Source organism: Vollenhovia emeryi, unplaced genomic scaffold, assembly GCF_000949405.1.
Source record: "Vollenhovia emeryi isolate VEMERY1.0 unplaced genomic scaffold, V.emery_V1.0 DF939146.1, whole genome shotgun sequence".
NCBI lineage: Eukaryota > Metazoa > Arthropoda > Insecta > Hymenoptera > Formicidae > Vollenhovia > Vollenhovia emeryi.
Genome location: NW_011967220.1, coordinates 1,556,288 through 1,577,443, shown reverse-complemented (window position 1 = coordinate 1,577,443; position 21,156 = coordinate 1,556,288). Strand labels below are relative to the sequence as shown.

The window sequence follows — 21,156 nt, the reverse complement described above, 5'->3', positions numbered from 1 at the left end:
TAGATTTATATATAGGTTTTATTAAAAAACCAAAATATATGTGATGTTACATAGAGATAAAGACGAAATTAACGAAGATCTAACGTATGTAGTATATCAATATAATTAATATAAGATTGTTAATATAATCAATATAAACAATTAAATATATTAATATACGTTTTAATAAGTCATTCCAATTACTTTTGAAATTCAAAGTAGAGGTAGTGTATACAGGACATAAAAAAATTAAAATATATACATATATATATATTTATTTACTTTTGAACAATGTTATTGATTATCCCCATCTTACCCTATATACATATATACACATGTACATTCGTACACATATGTATGTACATATTTACATGCAATTGTTTATCACATTTAGGTATTATAATAATATGCAAATTCTGCAGTAAAATTATTATTATTGGTTTAAATAAACGATTATATTATTAAGTGTCGAAATCTATTAATTTGGTTAATTTAGCAGGCGTCAAAATTAATTTAACAGATTATTTTTTCATCTTAAGCATATCTTTGGAAAATGATGAGTATTATAGAAATACGAAATTCAAATCTTGAAGCATTTAAGAAGGCTAATGCTCCATCGCCGCACACATACACACACACTTAAAAATAATAAAAATATAAATCTTTTCATAATAAAAAGAGTCGTATCTTGTACATTTTGAGTTATAAAAACTGATTTCTGTACAACACCTTAAAAAGGAGGTTAAACATTTAATTTTGTATGCGTCAGAGTAGACAATACACTAATGCAAATCTTATAGTTCCCATAGAATTTTATAACACAATTTTCAAAAATTCTAAATTAGATTTCGAAAATAATCTGTTGAATTATTTTCAAACGACTGCAAAATTAACTGAGTTAATTGATCCAAATTCTCGACAACAAAATCGCCGGCAAGAAAATAACGTTGAAGATATAAAATGAAAGATAATGTATAATATATTATAAGTTGAGTAAAAAAGTTACGTAAAGAAATACTGTGATATATAAAACGAAGAGAAAATCATATTTTCAAGAAAAATGATGACACGATATCTGTGAAACTAAAGGAAACGCGTAAATTAACAGAAGAGCAAAAGACTGAACTGTTAACTAGATGATATAAAGGTTTTATGGAGGAAAACATTGTCGAGTCATAAAACATGCCTGATATCCACATTGTTTAGTCACACGAGGGTCTCTGTTATACAAGGTGCATGAATTTCGGCGACAACTTGAAAGATGTCCATGCAGTACGACGATGATCTGCGTTGAATGTCATGATCCTCGTTATTCGAGGAGCACTCTTTGGATCAGAAGCGGGATATCTCGGACTCCTCGACAATATCAATAACAATCTGATTTTTACCGACAATAATCTTATTATCATCGAGCTCTTGCTTCTTATTATTGACATCTTGTTTATTATTAGCAACGTCCTGGTTATTACCGCCGACGTCTTGATTGTTCCCATCGACATCCTGATTATTATTGCTGATGTCCGAATTGTTACGGTCGACATCCTGATTGTTATTGTCGACATTCTGATTGTTATTATAGTTTTGACTGTTATTGTCGATATTCGGATTATTGTGATTGATGTTTAAGTTACTATCATCGACAAGATCTGCCCGTTCCGTATTCTCCGTGCCGTCGTTGCCGCCGTTAACGTCATTCCTTGTCCTACGTTCACCGAACTGTCGTTGGTAATATTCCTCGCGCATTAACTCATTGATGTTGCGCCAGCGTAAGCACATTATTAAAATAAATGGTTTGCGTATTTCCTTATTGAAGATAGCGTAGATGATTGGATTTAACGCGCTGTTGCAGTAACCAAGCCAGAGGAATAGGGACGATACGGAATGCGGAATATCATCAGCTTTGTAAAATGGTCTGATCAGTGCCAACATAAAGAACGGAAGCCAGCAAACAATGAAGGCACCAACAATAATGCCTAAGGTAGTACTAGCCTTCCGTTCACTCTTCCTCCTTCTTAGCTGGCGTCTATTACAAATGCAGATTTGATTGTTACCGCTCAGCATCCTTATCGATTTTTGCAACATGTTCCGCATAGGGCTCTCTCGCCGTTCACCGGTGGAGTGACGCCTTGGATTATCTCCGCTCTGCAATAAAACAATTTAGTAAACAACGTTAATCACTTAACGTTATTTTATCAAACAGTGAAAGGAAAAATAAGAGAAACTATTCTAGTGACAATTGTATTATTTCAGCAAGCTGTAGATTTTTTTATTCAAGAATATTAATATCTTTGTCGGGTTCTATGTTAATTCATACATTACCAAATAACTACCGATGGAAAAAATAAGTATTTCTGAATATTAGATAGTATTTATGTCATAAATAATTAATTTTATGTTATTTTGTATTAATTAAAGGATTAAATTATTTTGTGATTTTGCGATTGGATCATTAAGAGTTATCCAGGGAGAAAAAAATTAATTAAGAAAAAATATTTACTACTTGCATCGACAGTTATTTATAAAATAATCTACGTGAGAAATTATTTATATAAAAAATAATTTTCTTCTTTATGAGAATATGTACAGGGTGTCCAGTTCCTTGCTGACCAACCGAAAAGTGATCAGATTAGATTAGGTTAAACTGACAAGGAAATCTCACGAGGTCTTAATAAGCTTTTAATATGTATATAGCTTTCTAGACAAAAATGAGGAACATACATTATTTATACGTGCCCCGCATGCTTAGGGGGTGAAATACCTTCTAAACAAACGATCCTTGGGATTAAACGAGTGGGAGACCCGGGATCGAGGCATTTTGCCCGTCAGTGCGAAAAATTGAGGGTGTGTTCCCATTTCCTCTCAACACTACTGCCAGTATTGGATGCCATTACTGAATTCAGCTTCTGAGAAAATCGTTCCCAAATGAAACCTCAGTGTCCTTCGTAAAAATGTAGCGGTTATTCTTTTCTAAATGCAATCTCCACACCATTTCTTTGATACTGAACGCTCGGGACTATTGGGCGCACTGGTTTAATTGGGAACAGCCATTTCGATATTGTCAGTAGTATTGAGGAGAAATGGGAACACAACCCGAATCACGCGTATACCTTGTGTTTGTACGTACACAGACACAACAGAGGTGTAAATCCGACCGTGCAACCTCCCCACGGTACACATTGGCTAATGCTAATACCGACGGTACTGAAATTTTTAAGCCTAATAGCTCCGAAGGTACTTAGCGGAAAGATATTATAGTGTTTTGGAAAGCTCTCTCTAAGGTTCAAAGCTTTTGAGTTAAGAAAATGTTGGCAATAAAATTTCTGCCAGGCCTAGTCGAATAATATTACTTGTTCTGTTACTTAATCACCGGCGAAGAAAATATTACTCCTAGATATTTTTAAGTCCTACAACTTTTGACCCAAACATTTTCTTAAATGCTTTCCTAAAGAGATATTCTAGTGGAAACTTTAGAATGGACGTATACATCGGTGTCACGCATAAGATATCCATCCGTTTATGAATAGATAGAACACATTAAACTGACCCGAAAAGTCCTACATTATTTTCCAAAAAACACGTAAAATTTTAAGTCATTAATTAATATGTATACAGGGTATTACGGTTAAGGTGTCCATCCCTTCATATACACAGGTAGAACGGGTAAAACTGAAAAGTTCCATACCATTTTTTAAAATTCGCAATAGTTATCGAGTAATTAATTAAATATTCCGAGCGAATGTGCGCGTAAAAAGTGATAGGTCGAACTCGGTAAGCATGCAAAATAGCTTATTTCTTTGATCTCCAAGCAACGGTGAGCATCATTTGATAGCGAGAGGAGCGATGCGTTGCATATGGCACCGCGCCAAAAGAAAATTGTCAGGCAGCAAGCGGCGATTGTTTACGCGTTTCGTCCTCTGAGGCTCGCCCGTTTATGAATTAACTTTTTCGTTTGTGTCAATTTTTCATTCGTGTACCATTTCTCGTGATCGATTATTTTCTTTTTTCTAAATTATGCTCGAATAAGAAACTAGGAGTTACGAAAACATTATTCGATATCTGTCTTACTTGAATACCGAATAATCGAGTCGTTATTTACGAATAAATTTTGTCCGATGCTGATTGTGACAATGGAGACACTTGTTCAGAATTTAAAAGCTACAGAGCATATATATCTATATTTCAGAACAGAACAATTTGACTGAAGTTACTTTTCTATAAGAGTCATGCGGGATTCTTTATGCTTTACCTGAACATGGGTGACATGGCACTCAAAGTTTTAAAAATGCATCAGACAATTTGAAGAAACTACAGAGGGAAAAGATAGTGGCGGTCGTGAATAATTAATAAACTTTTTGGAAAGTTATTTTTCTGGAATATGTTTAGCTGCTTCAGTTACGTTATCGACCTAAACCCTGAAATTATTTTCTCATTTCCACTTTCCAACTTTTTCAACTCGATCGATACATGCATTGTCATCGGGAGAAATTTAACAGGAAATAATATTGATTATTATGACGGCATGAAGTAATGCAATTATGAAGGAAAATTTCAAGTAATTTTTTCAGCAAGCGAGTAACATGATCATCTATTGATTAACAAGTTTGTCGGCTAACTGAAATTCCATGATTCCCATAATGATTTTATGTAGTGCATTTTACAATGTATCGTTGAACACGTTTATTTCGTCGTTTCGCAAACGTTTTCCGTAAAAATTTCGACACAGTTCCAATCGACACATCGCTCGCGATATATTTTGCGGATATCAATCACACTGGAACTCCTTTTTTGCTTTTTTTTTTTCATTCGTTACTTTGCTTCGCTGCGGCATTGGAATGTATCCAGTTCCACAGGTACTTTAAAATCGTCAGCAAAATGTAATCAACGTACTTCGCAACGCGCGACTGGCACAGTAGGTGATTCGAATCGATCAATACTGTGCCTCGCCACGCCGCGTGGGATCGTGATATATCTCAGAACAGCTCTCCTTTAACTGCATGCAATTCCTCGAGCTCGTTATTGTTTCAGCGTGAAAGCCAACGAAGATCATTTTTTGTGATCTTTAATACTTGCCACTTTCAGCATCCTCAATCATGTGTGTATGTGTGTGTTTAAGGGAGGGACGCAATTATCCGTTATTCACATGGTTAAAGTTCACATTCCACTAAAGAATTCAAATGAAATCAATCTTGTTATAATTAATATCATGATATTCAGTAAATAGAACCAATTTGATACTTGATATGTCATATTTGTGATTTAATTCAAGATAAAGGAGGATAGGTAAAACGGGCTGATTTAACTTTTAAAAAGTGTAACGTGCAATACATGTAATCTTACGTTTCTTGGGTTGCTGAGTCAGATGTATAATAGCATTTTTATCCTTCTAAATCCATGGGAAAGTAGTCAAAATTCGACTTAAAGGGGTCAGAATAAATCACTTTTAACAGTAATTTAGTTAGTGGCGATTTTGTTCCAATTGTGTATTATTAGCTAAAAACAATATTAATAAGCGAAAAGTTATTAAACTTTTAAAATGTTTTGTGACTTTTCACAACTCTTGCTGTAATTCTGAATATAGAAAGAAGTTTAGTTAAACCCGTGTGTTTTTAACTCTCCAACGGACCGTAAGAAAACAAATCCACCATTTAAAAGTGTTAAGAAATTGAATTTCATATCAATCGATGGTTTCCTGTCTACATTACATGTGATTTATACTGTTTATAGAATAGAAGGTTTACTTCAGCACATTCTGAATATGGTTTCTTTAGTTTAGTCCGCTAATTATTCATAGTAAGGAGTGTTTCTCCGGGAAGATAGGCAACAAAAAGTAGGAATAATATACTAGCGTATTATTCCTTCTTTATTCATTAAAATAAAGACGGCAAGAAGCGAAAATATCTCAGTTGGAAGAGCATTTCTCCCGGCAAGCGGAAGATCCCAGGTTTGAATCCTGGTCTATTCAAGTTCGAATCCTAGCCCGTTATTTTTTTCGCCACAAAATTAACAAGTGGCGCGTCTTTGTTAGTGTCTATCTTCCCGAAGATATACCTCTATTTATTACTATGGACAAGACATTTTTGTATGTCTCAAGTTTTTCTTTTCACATTTTGTTTCTCATATTTGAGATGCGCGCCTATTTATTATATTTGTGCCAATGGGGTTCAGCTTTATTCCATAGGAACGTTTACGAGCTGCAGGAGGAGGGACGTAGATGTCGTCGCTGGTGTCGACTCTGGCCGTCGCATTCTGGTGAAGGGTTGGCAGGAGACACCCCTCGCGGAATGGATTTATCTTTTTCGTATTACGGCCGGAATAGACCACTTTTTCAAAAAATCGCTTTGTAGCGAGAAGAAGGCGATGCCGCTGCTTATACAAATATCACAGTTAAAGTGCGATTTTCTCTTTATTTCGGCCGTAATACGAGAAAGATGAATTTATCTCCATGTGTACTATGGATTCATCGCGAGGGGTCGCTAGTATGGCTCATGTTGACCCTTAGAATAGAAAAAGTTGTACACGATTATAAAAGGTGTAGGCAGCAAACTAATGAAAGCTTTTGTTCACTGGATATCGTTCGCCACTGCTCTCAGAATATCCTAATATAATAATATCCCACAATCAAAGCCTTTCTTAAACATTTCGCGTGTAAATACTGTGACATATTTAACCACACTTCTAATGATATTTCTTCAAGTCTTGTCGTCAAATAATTTTTTTCTTTCATTTTAACTGTTTACTCTTTACAATCCGTACAGCACAAAACTTGCAGTTACATTACAATAACATTGCCACAATATTGCAATATTGCTGGAATGTAACTGCAAGGTTTGTGCTGTGTGGGAATTTGTTTCCTTTCCCTAACATCAGCATCTAAACCCGAAACATTTTCATCCTTACGGATTCCTACCGCGGATTAACTGATTAATATCAGCGTCGAGATTCATAGCATCTTAATCAAATCGATGGCAAACAAATTGGCTAAGAAATTAATAAAACGATACCTAAAAGTCTTAAAGAATTTAAACTCTGTCCCAAAAGATTATTTACCTCTCTTACGTAACATTCCCTAAGCCAGTTCCCATTCCATTTTTTATAGACTTCCCACACTGTACAGCAGTCCTAAAAGAAATAAATTAACATCTTTTTTGTACACTTGTATACACATATATGTATGTTTAAATAGAGTTCATAAATAAGTCTTAATGTTCCACAATTATCTCAATTTAAATTGTACTACTTTTGTAACATCCGCAAATCATACACATTTAAATATTTTATTTACACATACAACGGAACTCAGCCGATGTAATTAGTTGGCCCTCATGGCTCTTGTACACAGGACGAGAAACGCTTGCCGCATGACAAAAAATAATGCAATAATGAATCATTCTTTTGTTCTTATAAAAAAAGTATCAAATTGATTGATTCTGGAGTTTGGATCTTATATTTTAATTCATATTTTAATTCATATTTTAATTGGTATCTCCAAATAATTTATCATTATACAATATATTATCCACCTTTAACAATATTACAAACAATTTATGGACATATTCTTATTTTCTATTTCAAAGACTATTTTGTCCACCTCTAGTGAATAAAATATTTTAATAAAATATTCGGTATATTGTCATATATCGATTGCCATATATATATTACATATTTTATATGTGAAAACGGTTGTGTATAATTTCAGTACTTGCTTTATTATAACAAAACTGCTAAGCAGGATATTGTCCTCTGCGCGTCAAGATCCGAGACAGTGCGCACGACAGCGCATCGTCGCTTCTCAAATCGCCACATTATTTATCAAAACGCGTGCATCTCAAATAATAGGAGACACTGCGTTCATAAATATATAAATTAAATTATTTAGAAAAGCAAGTATTTCTATTGAAGGAATTGAGAAGGAGATTATTATAAGAGTCAAAATATATTAATATTCGTCACTTAAACGCTTAAATTCAGCGTTTGTAATTTGTTAAAATTCTCCACCCTTCGAGATATCATTGTTCTAGTTTGCGCTTAGATTCGGATGTCTAGTAAATCATAAAGCATCGAACATTTCTCGCATTTTTTCATCGTAAGAGCACTATCCTTTATAGACGCGCATTAAGTTACACTTTTCATATTAAAAACAAAATAGCATATACTTAGACACCGGAGAGAAAAGCAGAAATTTAAAAATGCGGAAAGTTTAACTACAAAAAACAGATTTATTATACGACAGTAAAATGTGCCTCGCATGCGATTAATGTCGACAATTCTATGCAAGTACAGTGTAATTATTCTATCCTGCAAATTAGCACGCGCGTAATTAGCCATATTTTTGCTAATGTTTGTTGTATAAAAGAAACAAATGAATTTGGAGAGAATAAAGAAGAGGAGAACGAGGAGGAGAAAGAAATTTGGATATATCCAACGACATTAGAGCAATTAAAAAGTGTGAATAAATTATTATTTTCTATTTTAAATTCTATAGTAGTATTCACAATTATTTTGTACTCAGATAATAATCATTCTTTTAGATAATAATTGATAAAGCCGCTTCCCCCGTAATCATTCCGTAAATCTGGAGAAATTTATCGTAAACAAAATCCTCAAAAAGTTCATCAAGCGCGATTTGAAGCCGCAGCACAATTCATTTATAACCGTGACGAGATAAAATCTCGTCGCATGCATCCGCATGGTATATAAATATACATATATTATTTGCTTTTGTCGTTCCATTTTCATCTCAGAACTACTTTATAACTTACGTTCTTGCAAACGTAAAAAAAAATATCAATTCGTTTAGAAACTTAATTACATAACTTATTAGAAACTGCACATTTATGTCTCCTGCAGTGGTTTATTACGTAACATCGTAATGTTCAAGTAAAACGTTAAATTGTGAAACTACGAAACTGAATATAAAGGAGCGAATGGAGGACAGAAATATAGTATTCATATTTCCAAATATAGCTGCGAACAATAGCGCGTGGTTAATGTGTGGGCGAACTTTACCGATAAGTAAACAATTATATAATTTACGTCACAATTGCAGAATTATTACAGGAGCAATTTATTCATGAAATCGCCGCGGCGAACAGGATATGATTAAATATTGATTAGTATTTAGTATACGTAGCGCGTATCTTTAATAACCGGTCTTTTGTGCATGCGATTGATGTATGATCCACGCTTACTTACGATTCCCCTCCCCCCCCTCTCTCTCTCTCTCTCTCTCTCTCTCTCACTCGCTCACTCACTCACACCTTTTCCTTTTCTCCTCTTTTTTCCTATCTATAAGCGCGCGCGTATCACGTATGCATGTGTGAAATGGTTTTTAAAAAAATTGACTACACAGTAAAATTTGTTAGTTGAATTGTCGTGCTGGTAAAATATTCACAAATTTTCTAATATTAAAAATTTTCTAGTATTTAGTCTTAGTGTGCATCGTAGATTGTTAAAAATATAATTCGATTTATGTATATGTATACGAAGTGTTAATTTGAGCAGTAAAAGTCTGAAAATCACGGAATTAAAAACAAATGTTTCGTACCTACATACAAAAGTTTTATGATTTCGGGGGAGATATAAGACGGCGTCATTGCTTTGGCTTTTGATAGTCGTTTGAACAATTTCTTAAATTGAAACTCCCATTTTTCTATTGCATATTATTATAGCTCTTTCCTCGAGAACTTGTCAAAACATTATAATAAAGTATTTATTCATTAAGTACTTTTGAGGTATAAGACTTATTGTTAGTAGAAGTTTACCAGTGAGCTCTATACATGCTGGAGTGAGTGGTCCTATTGTTCTCGATATCAGAAAGATACCGTTGGGTGAATTTCTGTCTCTTTCTCTACTATCTGATTGGTCAATGATTTTCCATCTCACCTTCTATGAGTGAGATAGAAATCGTGAGATAGAAAATCATGTTATGGAAGTCAGCTCACTGAAGTTTACAGTACTACTAGTAGCATTACCCAAGATGTACCGCGTGAAGATTGCACGGTTGGATTTACATCTTTATTTTGTGTGCGCGTGTGCATGTGCGTGTTTGCGCACGGATGGTAGACGCGGACGCAACACACTCGCACATTTACACATAAAATAAAGCTGTAAATCCGCGACAGTATGTACATTTCCGTAATCAATAATAATTCTCGATTTTCATAACTTTCCCCGGACGTGGTGGACAAAAATACATGTTATTTTCTGTTTCCACACGATTTCCCAAACAGTTTCCAATGATTAATTTAGATTTCGCCGTTGGGCGAAAAATGGCTTTTTTTTTAACATCCTCCTGGCTTGTGTGACTAAATGTTTTCAACATCCCAAAATTTATAAGAAACATCTTGTCTCATTCAAAGTAATAAACAAATTCTTTAGGCACGTGCGTCTTCTACTTGTTACTCTCGAAAAAATCTTTTTTTGTTGCATATTTTAATTGATGATGAATTTCACTTGCAAAAATATTTTGCTTTTTATGAATTTTTTCCAGCGTAATCACAAGCGTATTCATCGGTCTCTTAATTAATCTCATTTAAAGTTTAAAGGTCTAATTGAGTCCGATGGTCATCGCTAGTGAAGTTTATGTAATTGAACAACTGTTGTTGATTAGTTAAAACTCTGTACACAATGTTTTCCGTTATCTGGATCAAATTATCTACATTTTCATCTAAATGCGACCATTGTTCATTTGATCTTTTATCTATATAACTAAAGTATGTAGCACCTTCAACTGTATGTCAAGTAAGAAAAGTAACATTATTTTATAAAACATCTAAGAGAATGTAATCAACGCGCACTGATATTAATTCGTCTCAATACTGCATATTCGATCATATCATGATGTCTACAGGTCGGCTATCGTAACGACACTTGCGTAATATCAGTGCAGCACAAGTTCCGTGTTTGTCCAAACCTGTGCCAAATTGGTTATAACACTATATGTTCGAACGCGCTGACATCGCTATTACGTCATTCTATCCTTGTTTTACATATCATAGGCAATAAAGATAGCGTGCTCCCTGAACCCTACAAGCTTTCACAGACAGGACACTTCAACGCATAAGAAACAACAAGCGGTAGCTAATCAACATTTTGCTCGAATGTATTTTTTTATATGTATGCATATATTTTTTTTTATTGATGCATGCACCAAACATTTTTATACAACATTAATATTGTTGCATTATTTTGAATTGTATAAAAAACTTAATAAGTTAACGCTGATTTATTAAAAAATAACTAATTCGACGGGATAAAAGTGCTAAGAGTCGTGATAGAGTGTTAGTGTCTAAAATAATTTTCTTAAACTAAACAAACGTTTCGATCTCTTTTTAGACCATCTTCAGTGTATGTGACATAAGTAAAATTCGAAAAGACACATATCTAAATCACTCGCAAGGCATGTGCCGTACAGAAGTAAAAATTATTAGTGTAAAATGTACTTCGATGCAAAATAAATCATATGTTAAAATAGCAGTACAAAGAGTCACACGTAGTCAAGGTGTAAAACATGTTATGGTAACAAGTCCACAAAAGTCATTACTTAAATAACTTTCATAATAAATCTTGAGCGATTTAAATCGACATTCGACCAGTGGCAATTCCAATCTTATTTGAATAAACAGCACGCCTCATAAAAAGAAAAACTCGTTATTTGTTACTTTTTCTGTCAGACGGATAGACATACAAATGGATTGTTTGTCGTGTCCGTCGAGGGATTCTTTGAAATTCCAAATAAGTAAGATAAGAAAATCGTACAATAGCACAACAGGCGATTTTGATTCTCTTCGGAATAAAGGAAGAGTAAAGAGAACAGGAAGTTAAGAATGCACTTTTATTGAATCGCATTGCGTCTTTGTTTTACTTACAATCCACCAGTATCTATGACTTTCGTGTCTTGTAGAAAAGAACAGAATTTTAATTATAAAATTGTCGACGATCGTTTCTTATCTTTGTTCTCAACTCATTGTCATTGCTCTTTTTATAATATGAGAGACAGAAAAACGAAATAGGAGTTTAAGAAAGAATAGTTAGATTTATATAGAAAGCAATATATTTTAATTTGTTTTTTAAAATAAAATATAAGTAAACAGCTGTAAGTCAGCATTTGCATTTTATATATGGAAAGTACTTATTGTATTTGATTGAGCCTATCTCGATTGTGAATCTCCAAAGAGTCCTTGTTTGCTATTACACTATAAATATTTTTCCTCTACACATTTTTCCTGTGTGAATTTAATTATGAAAGACATTAGAAAATGTTAAGTTTGTTCATAAACTAAAATTAACAAGGGACCATTTTATTTTGCAAAAGCGATATTAAAAAACCAATGCTACCAATCGAAGGAACAGGGCAGAAGTAGGTATTCTGGAAAGTGAAGTCTTCGGATCCTGTGGATTGCCAATTAGGGATTTACCGGTGGCAAGGATGCGCCCAATCTCGAGTGAACCTCCGCCTGGCATCTATGCACTGTAGTGGAACACGTGCGATTGAAAAGTATGCGACAGTTCACAAACTTATACACTAAAATATATGCGAATGGATGCTCGGCATGGCCATAAACTGGAGCGCACTGCCCCAAAAATGTCTTGGTTCAAATTTGGTACAGGAATCGACGATTTCACTTTCTAGAATATTTATTTCTGCCCTCTTTCAATTGACAACACTGGTTTTTTAATATCGCTTTTGCGAAATAAAGTGGTCTCTTGGGGGACATTTTCGGGCATATGAAATATATATTTTAATATACAATGTTGTTTACGAACTGTCGCATACTTTTTAATACACCGCGTCTCGCCGCAGTGCACAGATGCCAGACGGAGGTCTTTCAGTTCGTGAGAATCCAGTGGTAGGGATGAGCACATAACAGACGGCACGTACTCGTACGTGCGTACATACTTGTCAGTCCAAGGGATCCGAAGTTTTTACTATCCAAAATACTTATTTCTATCTTGCTCTTTTAATTGGTAGCATTAATTCCTTAATACCACTTTGGTAAAATAAAATGATCTCTCGTAAGCGTAGAATTATCATGGATGCATGTAATTAACTTTATTATACGAAGAAACTGTAAATATTATTATTCTTATCTACTGTAGTAAATTTTAGTGAAACATTTTGCGCAACAATGTCTGTTAATTAATTTAAATTAAAATAGTCATCTAAGTACCGTATATATTATGTATTTGTTGAAGTACGTAATGCAGTGCTCGACGTTGAAATAATACGAAAATGCTTTCGACGATGTCTTTCATTTGAAGCGCTCTATGAAGTTTAAAGTCGCGCATACATCTTTGATGTATTACTGTACAAATAGATAAAATTCTATTTTTTTTCTTGAATTTACTTAAAAACATAACAAAGAAATTCGCAATTTTAATTTTGTTCTTGGCCTGTTCTAGCAAATTATCGGATATATACATAATTTAATCGGAAAAAATTAATCGGAAACACGATTTAGTTGGTTTATCCGATGGAAATTTTTCTCAGTGTGGCATCTTTCTTTGTATGCTATCCCTGTTTGTGCACGATATGTTGCAATTAAATCATAAGCAATGAAATTTCTAATGTTATATACGGAGAAGAATATATATTTGTTGAGTGATCAGCTCGGTCACTCTAATCTTATTTCTTTTTCATCTCCGTCGCAAATTGGGTATTGATCGGATATCGACGAAATGTCTCGACTTCTGCGCGTGTGTCACCACGTGTGTATATTTTAGAGATTCCCGGTAATTCCTAAGCAGCTTATCAATTTTTAAATTACTTTTAGCTGAATCCAGATAAGTTCTGTCAATTTCAACATACGTAATACAATAGTTTTAGTGTACAGTTATGATAAAATTGAATAGTGTTATACTCGAAAAAGCGATAGAAAGAGAAATTGGTAGGTGACACTTTTTTCATATTTTGTCTTTCTGCGAGTAATGTAAAGATGGCAAAGAAAAATCACTTGTCGTTTTCATATGCATTCGCGGGTATCTCTTTTCCAGTAGATTCAGGGGGTCTTTCGATGATCCGGGAGTACGCGAAGATTCGATTTCTGTCATAACGCAAGTTTTTCGCTCAACTCTTGTCTCATTCGTTACCTTGTACTTCATCGAGTTTGTCCAGTCATGCTGAAGAACTTTTATCGAATGAACTTTCTTTCTGAATCGTGGTAACCGTAGGATATTCCCGTCTCGAAATAAATGAATATGAGTTTAATGTTAAAGTAAAAATTTATGGCAGCATTCTCTTAGTAACAATTTAATTTTTAACAAGAAAGTTTGCATCATATAGTGGGATATGATATTTTATTTAAATTCATTGTCGAGTTGTCGTGACTTCTCCCTCGAGTACGTGCGAGCGCGAGTAACTGTAATAAAAGAGTGACGGTAAAAGTAACGTAGAAACAACGCTGGATTGCGAGCGACCATTTCCCTACATAATTATTTTGTGCAGAACCTAACCAAATAAACATATAAGATCAAATCTTACAATAATGAAAATCTTCCTTTTTTTCGGAATGTTCAAAAGTCTGATTCAGTGAATAGATATTTGTGTACGATATCAATCTTGTCGATAGAGAATCCGATATGCCTACATATATTCTACACTTTTATTTTCCGAAAGCTTCTTTCAATACGGCAAAGCCTTTTTCAATATGGCAAATATCGGAAATGATTGGAGTTTACGAAGAAGCACATTTTCGTGATTGTTCATTCTCGCCTTCTCTCAGCTGGTTAAGTGACTCCACTTCTCTTTATCGTTCAAGTTCTATCATTTTTATTCCAATCATGTTAAAAACTATGATCATTAGTCAATATTTCACTTCAATTTCCTCACGGGAAATTACGTGATTTTTTGATCATCCAACTTGGAAACATCAATTATTCATCGGAGGAACATGAGATTATTTTAATTTAACTACCAGCATCGTTGATGATAAAGATAATTCCATTCTAAATTGATCTAACAATAAGATAAAGGTAATTCCGTTTTAAATATACCTAGATAAAAGATAAATTGCTAAGTGTTTTATCTAGATATTTTCAATAATTTGAGATATATAAAAATAATACACTCGAACAAAATGCTGATTAGCTATCGCGTTGTTCTTTATGCGTTGACGCTCTGTAAATGACTTGGGCTTCAGGGAGTATCAGCGCTACTAATTTATTATATCTTTATTGCTTATGATATATAAAACAAGAATAGAAGCGCTGACAATTCATCGAACACGTAGCGTTATAACAAATGCGGTACAGACTTGCACAAACTCTGAACTTGTGCTGCACTGGTATTACACAAGTGCAGTTACGATATCCGATCTGTAAATATCATGATATGATTGAGTACTGAGAAAAATTACTTGTGACTGATTACGTTGTCTTTAGATGTTTTATATAAAAAATACTTTTCTTATTTAAGATAAAGATATCGCATACTTTAATTATTGATACATTTAAAAGAGTGAACACACACACAGAAGAAAAAGAAACACCTTCAGCATCTTTTTTATACTAAGGTATCTTTCGTTTAGAGAAATTTCTTACTTTTTCCGAGAACTTCTTTCTCACCATTCCGCAGATTTATGGCGGAACATTTCCATTGATTTTTCACGAGAGAGGAAGCCGTTGATAAATGAGATTTAGTACCCGCCAGCCTGTAGGCTCGAATCGTTATTAATACTAGCATGGACAAGAAACACGAACCTATCTCTGCACTCTACTATTTAAAGCTTAAATTACATCAAATTCTTCATCTTTAATTTTACATGTTTCCATCTTCTAATAATATGTACTTTACTTGTTTTATTTGTTTGATTCTCGATTAATCAGCGAAAGACGTAGAATAATTTTTCTTGGTAGCAAGGAAGAACTACGCTTAGAAGACAAATAGATATTTTTAATGATTGACCGAATATGATTATGTGCGTTTTTAAGTTCTAATCTCACACACACACACGCGCGCGCACACACACCCTATCTATGTACCACCGATCGTGTAATTATAATTTCCGAAAGCTTGTTTGTTGAAAAAAATTTAATTTATTTCGCTTTAAATAATGCAAGTGTGGTGGGATTCAATGGTAGGTTAATGAAATACTGGTATGTTAAACGTAAAGTAATATAAAAGTGGTATTATATATATTGTACCAACTTTTATACCAACTTTAATACTAACTGCGTTTAACAAACGTTTAATATACCATTATGTGTTTATTGGGCTTTGTTCTTTTTGGTGTTGTTCGCAGTAAAAAAGTAACATTCACTGCGATACGTGTTTAACATCGCATTCTTCTGACTTTTACAGTCGCGCATTGTTGACTCGACACAGTTATCATTTATATAATAATAACTACGCACATTCTTCGGAATCCTGAAAGCACTGCTGTAAAATTCTCGCATATTTCCCCTTTTATCTCTATTTACTGATACATAAAACGTAGACGTATGTAGAGATATTGCAGAGTTTCTTTCTCCGGCATTAATTTCTTTTATCTTTCATTGCGTTAATAATACAACTTCTGAGATTCGATTATTAGTAACTTGATTATAATAAATATATTATTTTCACACTTTATGAATTGAAATTTATAAAAATGTCAAGTAATGAAGTCTAGCAATTAACAATTTATTTTAAACTTTAAGGAATTGTATTTAAATAACGTGTTATTAATATTACTTTATGTATAATATTATTAAGAAACCTTGAATTAGAAATTATTTATCTGACATTATATTATTTTATTACTATCTTACTCAAATATATTTGTGAAACTACAAAATAACTTATTTAATTAAATATAATCTTAACTAACTTTTTCCATGTAAAAATTCTTACAGTAGCTCTTTCTTTACGTCACAAAACATGACATGAAAATATTATAAATAAGATATGTATTTAGTGAATCGCTTTCATTACATTTGCATAATATTAAAATGTCGGTTATCATAAAATGGAATGTGATATCAAATAAATCCGATGAAAGAAGTTTCGAGAAAAATACGGATTGCATGTTTCTGTTTGAACTGAGAAATAATTCTGTAATATTACTTTTATAATCGATCCATTACAGTATCAAACGGGAATATTTTAGTTAGAGCAATATCACAAATAAAGAAACATGAGAAATAATGCGTTCCAAAGAGAGGGCATTATCGGAGAATTATCCAGAAAATTATTTTTAACTTTAGACTTTTTGCAAGCTAGATTTTCTAAAAATGGTTTTATTTGTAAATTGTGAAATGTTCAAATGGTAACATCTAGCTGTTGGGGCATAATTTGTAATGTAACTTTTTCAAAGATATTCGCAAAATTTGACGATAAAGTATTTTTATTTCCATTTATGATATTCTGTGCACTGTTAACAAATTTTTCGTTTGCGAATGCAACTTATTTAACAAGACATTTCCCTGCTGTTCTAATATAGATTCTTTGAAATATACGGCGCAGTTACGGCGCGCTCGAGAGTGCTCGACTTTAAGATCCATTCGAGCCCATACTGACTGTATCTCGATCAGGTTCGAGAAAACGTTTATATCCATTAACGTATATCTATTTGTCTATTTAATGTAAACGCGGTTATCGTCATGAACTATCTCTTTCCGTGGTAAATCCGAAAAGTTCTTTTTTCCTGGGCAATCCTTTTATGCACTCTTCAATCACCATGTCCTTTATTATCATGAATATCCTGTCTACGCACCGAGCTAACCATAAAAAGGACTTAGAGATTAGAGTAATGGAAGGAATTTCTCTTCTTGAACGGGAAAACTGAAATTCTGATGTGCGTATGAATTGTCAATTATGTGTAAGACAAACTGACTGTCTTGATAGTTCACTGTTACGGAACTGCAAGATGTAGTTAGCTTTATGGCGACATTAGACAAGCTGGTCTAGAAGTATACTAGGGTTTCGCATTTGCAGTGTGCTTGCATGTATGAGGATCACGAGAGGTATTCCTCGAGGTAATTTCCTCAAGGAATACGAGGGGAATTTCAAAGCAGCAATTAGCTTATTAATTCACTATTGTCAGCTTACGAAGGTCAATTTTCAAATTTAGTATCTTAATAAACTTGAAATAAGAATTTTAAATTCAATTTCAAGCCGTAACTAATAACTATTTACTGCAAGTTAAGATAGATTATGATTTACATAAATTTTAAATAACTATGTACTAATTATATAATACATACCGTTAATTATGTGAAATATATTATGTTTTATATGATATTAAATTAATATTTTGGATTAAGTTTCAAGTTAATTTTTATCTTAAGATATAGCCGAGATACAAGTTAAGAAAAGAGTAGAAAAAATGTGTATTAAGCTTTTATTTTCGGTATTATTGGAGTAAAAGTATTATAAAATGCTCTTCCCCGCTCTTCATGGAAATGCGATGGAGTTTGCATACATAAAATTAAAATTTATGATCATTTTTCTGTCAGAAGGATCACTAGCGCGATTATTCATACCATGTAGAGCCAAATGTATATAACTGCGCAATTTTTATCGTCACACCTAATTGGGTTCACGATCGAATGGCGTACAGTAACAAATTACCACTGGTACCTTGTTATCAGAGATCTGAGTTAAACCGGAATTAATAAATGTATTTCTTTAATAGAGAATTGAAACGTGCAGATATATCCAAATTAATCCGGAATTATTAAACGTTGTATTTCTTTAATAGAATTGAAACATACACATATGCATCTAAACTATTATGGATTACATCCAAATTCTACAAAGTGATTTGACTGATTATTTTCTACTTCCCCCCCCCCCCATTGTCGTAATTTTAATATCTAATACACGTGTATAACGAGCATTTTAATATTCCATATCATGGAGCTCGTGCTCATTTCGCATTCGCCCACTCCAAGGCAGCGCTGCCAAATTCTCCTTCCACGGGCTAGGACGGGGAATACACGAGGGATGGTAAATCAGTTATGTATTAATTATGGGCGCACAGTTTCGGCGGGCTCCAAGGGTGCATTCCGTTTCACGCATGATGCACATAATGCGTCATTTATCCTTGTTATTCCCTAAATGTTAAGTAAAGGATAAACTTACTTATCTTCTCATATTGTACTCTTATCCTCGTCCTGTTTACTTGGGGTGCATTCCGCATGATGCGTATAATGCATCATGCGGAATGCACCCCAAGTAAACAGGACAAGTAAATATGCGAGATTTTGTGATACATTGTACTAGAATGAGACGATGATATTGATTAAGCGAAATATAGTAAAAATAAGAGATATAATTTAAAGAAATAAATCGGAATACAATGAAATTGGTGAAAAACCATTTGAGGAAAAATGAATTAAGGTGAGAGGTAATATTAAAAATTAAATGAAATGAATAAAACTTATTAAGATGAGAGAAAATTATATGGAACTTGTTCGGTTTTTCAATTTCATTAGTTGTTTGGAAGGGAGAAAGGGTGGTATTGGAAGATACTGGATTGTTCTATGTTTTAAGACCAACGAATTAAGTTGGCGCGCAGTTCTAGTTTCGAAAATAGTCACGAAAGGCGCCATTCGGGCAATAACTATTAGACTATTTATTGCGGTAAATATTACATGCCTCAATAGTTGAATTGGTGAGATGTCCGTCTAGAGAGAGAAAAGTCCAGGTTCAAACCCTGGGTGAGTTAATATTTTTTGCAATAAATTTCTCTAATTAAAATTTGCCAGTTGCGTCGGTTAGCAATTTTTCTACATTGGCTAATCATGTACTGGCGTCAAATAATTCTTTATTCTTGTTACATAAAAAGTTATAATATCACAAATGACAAAGATATGAACAATTTATTGTTGTATCTGACATCAATCATTTATCGATATACCGATATCAGATTGATGTTAATTTGACGAATCATCTCTGGCTGGGAAATAATAGACAAGATATGTTACATGTTAACTTTGTTGGCATGTAAACTTGTAACTACCGTGCCTCTTGATTTATATGTATATCTGAAAATACTGAATATACGAGCTAAAAGTACTAATTGCTCTCCCCTTTTGCTATAGAAATTTTCATGAGCGACATTAACAAGTACTATCACTTATCATTACCATCGATGTGCCAATAATCGATATCTATCGATATACATCAATTGTCCCATTATCTAAGCCAATTTCCCGCGATGCGATATTCATGCACGAGTACATTACATGCTTGCCGGTAGTATATATGAATATCGTTCTCAATTTAAGCGGCATTATCACAGTGAATAGGTTACAGTAAACGAGACGGTTTCATAACGTTGCAGCTTTTCAATTTCGATTTTTGCGCGAGAACTAAATTACGTAGTGGATAGTGTCAGTCAACTATTTTAACTGACGCTTGTTGATTTATAAGCTTTCTTTGTTGTTTAATAAAACCGATAGAAACACAATATCGCGTAGTATCTAATGGCTTTTTCTCTATTCGCAATATTGTGTTATTGTATTAAACGTATGGGTGAACGCAATGTTGGTCTACGTTGGCGTTATTCATAGATGCAGATTGCGTTTATAGACGCGATGTGAACTTGTGGAACGAAACCAAGAGTAATTAATATTTTTAACTTTCACATGCGAGCATACGCCTCTTTTCATATGATGACACTTGATAACATTTAACGAAGTTTACTGAATTTTGAAGATCGTTTAAAAATATAATTAATATAGTATTGTTCTATATGTATATGTGCTCCAATAAATAAAGTTATTAAATAGGGAACCTTACTTGTTGACTTTTCTTCGTATGTTACATGACAATAAAAGTAATACAATTTTTTTTATAAAATAAATAATATAATACAATCACTTATTTTTCATATTATTTGTTACGTATATTTTAATTTCTTTAAACTTAATTTCATTGTGTATCTTTGTAGTTATGAGTATATCGTGCTTCTGATTCCGGCAAAATGTAATTGTCTCGATATTCGTATTGTCACGATAAGTTTTCGGTTACAAATCTATTGAGTGTACGAATCCTTAGCTTCGTTACATTTATACTCGCGCATCATATTAATATTGCAAATTATTTATACGTACATTTACCTTTGAACCATAGCTATTGTTAATAGCATTTGGAAGGATAATATTGCGCTATGTATTCTCGACGCGTACATATATTGTATGCACTCGAGATTCTCTTGAAGTGTTAATAAGCGTGAATTATAAAGTATTTATACA

At 33.3% G+C, this 21,156-nt stretch overlaps 1 protein-coding gene across 3 annotated transcripts in view; it reads right to left on the bottom strand.

The window, feature by feature from the left end:
* Positions 1-381: 381 nt before the first annotated feature.
* The window catches only part of LOC105566213 (5-hydroxytryptamine receptor 1), a 74,702-nt gene continuing 53,927 nt past the window's right edge, over positions 382-21,156 (bottom strand). For 2 of the 3 annotated variants that reach the window (XM_012020040.1, XM_012020042.1), the window contains 2 exons: positions 7,027-7,098; positions 382-2,121 (listed from right to left, as the gene is read on the bottom strand). In XM_012020040.1, coding sequence (XP_011875430.1) covers positions 1,312-2,121; positions 7,027-7,098 — 882 coding nt within the window. In that variant the 3' untranslated portion in view covers positions 382-1,311. The remainder of the gene's footprint in view (positions 2,122-7,026; positions 7,099-21,156) is intronic. The other variant, XM_012020041.1, reaches the window with a different exon arrangement.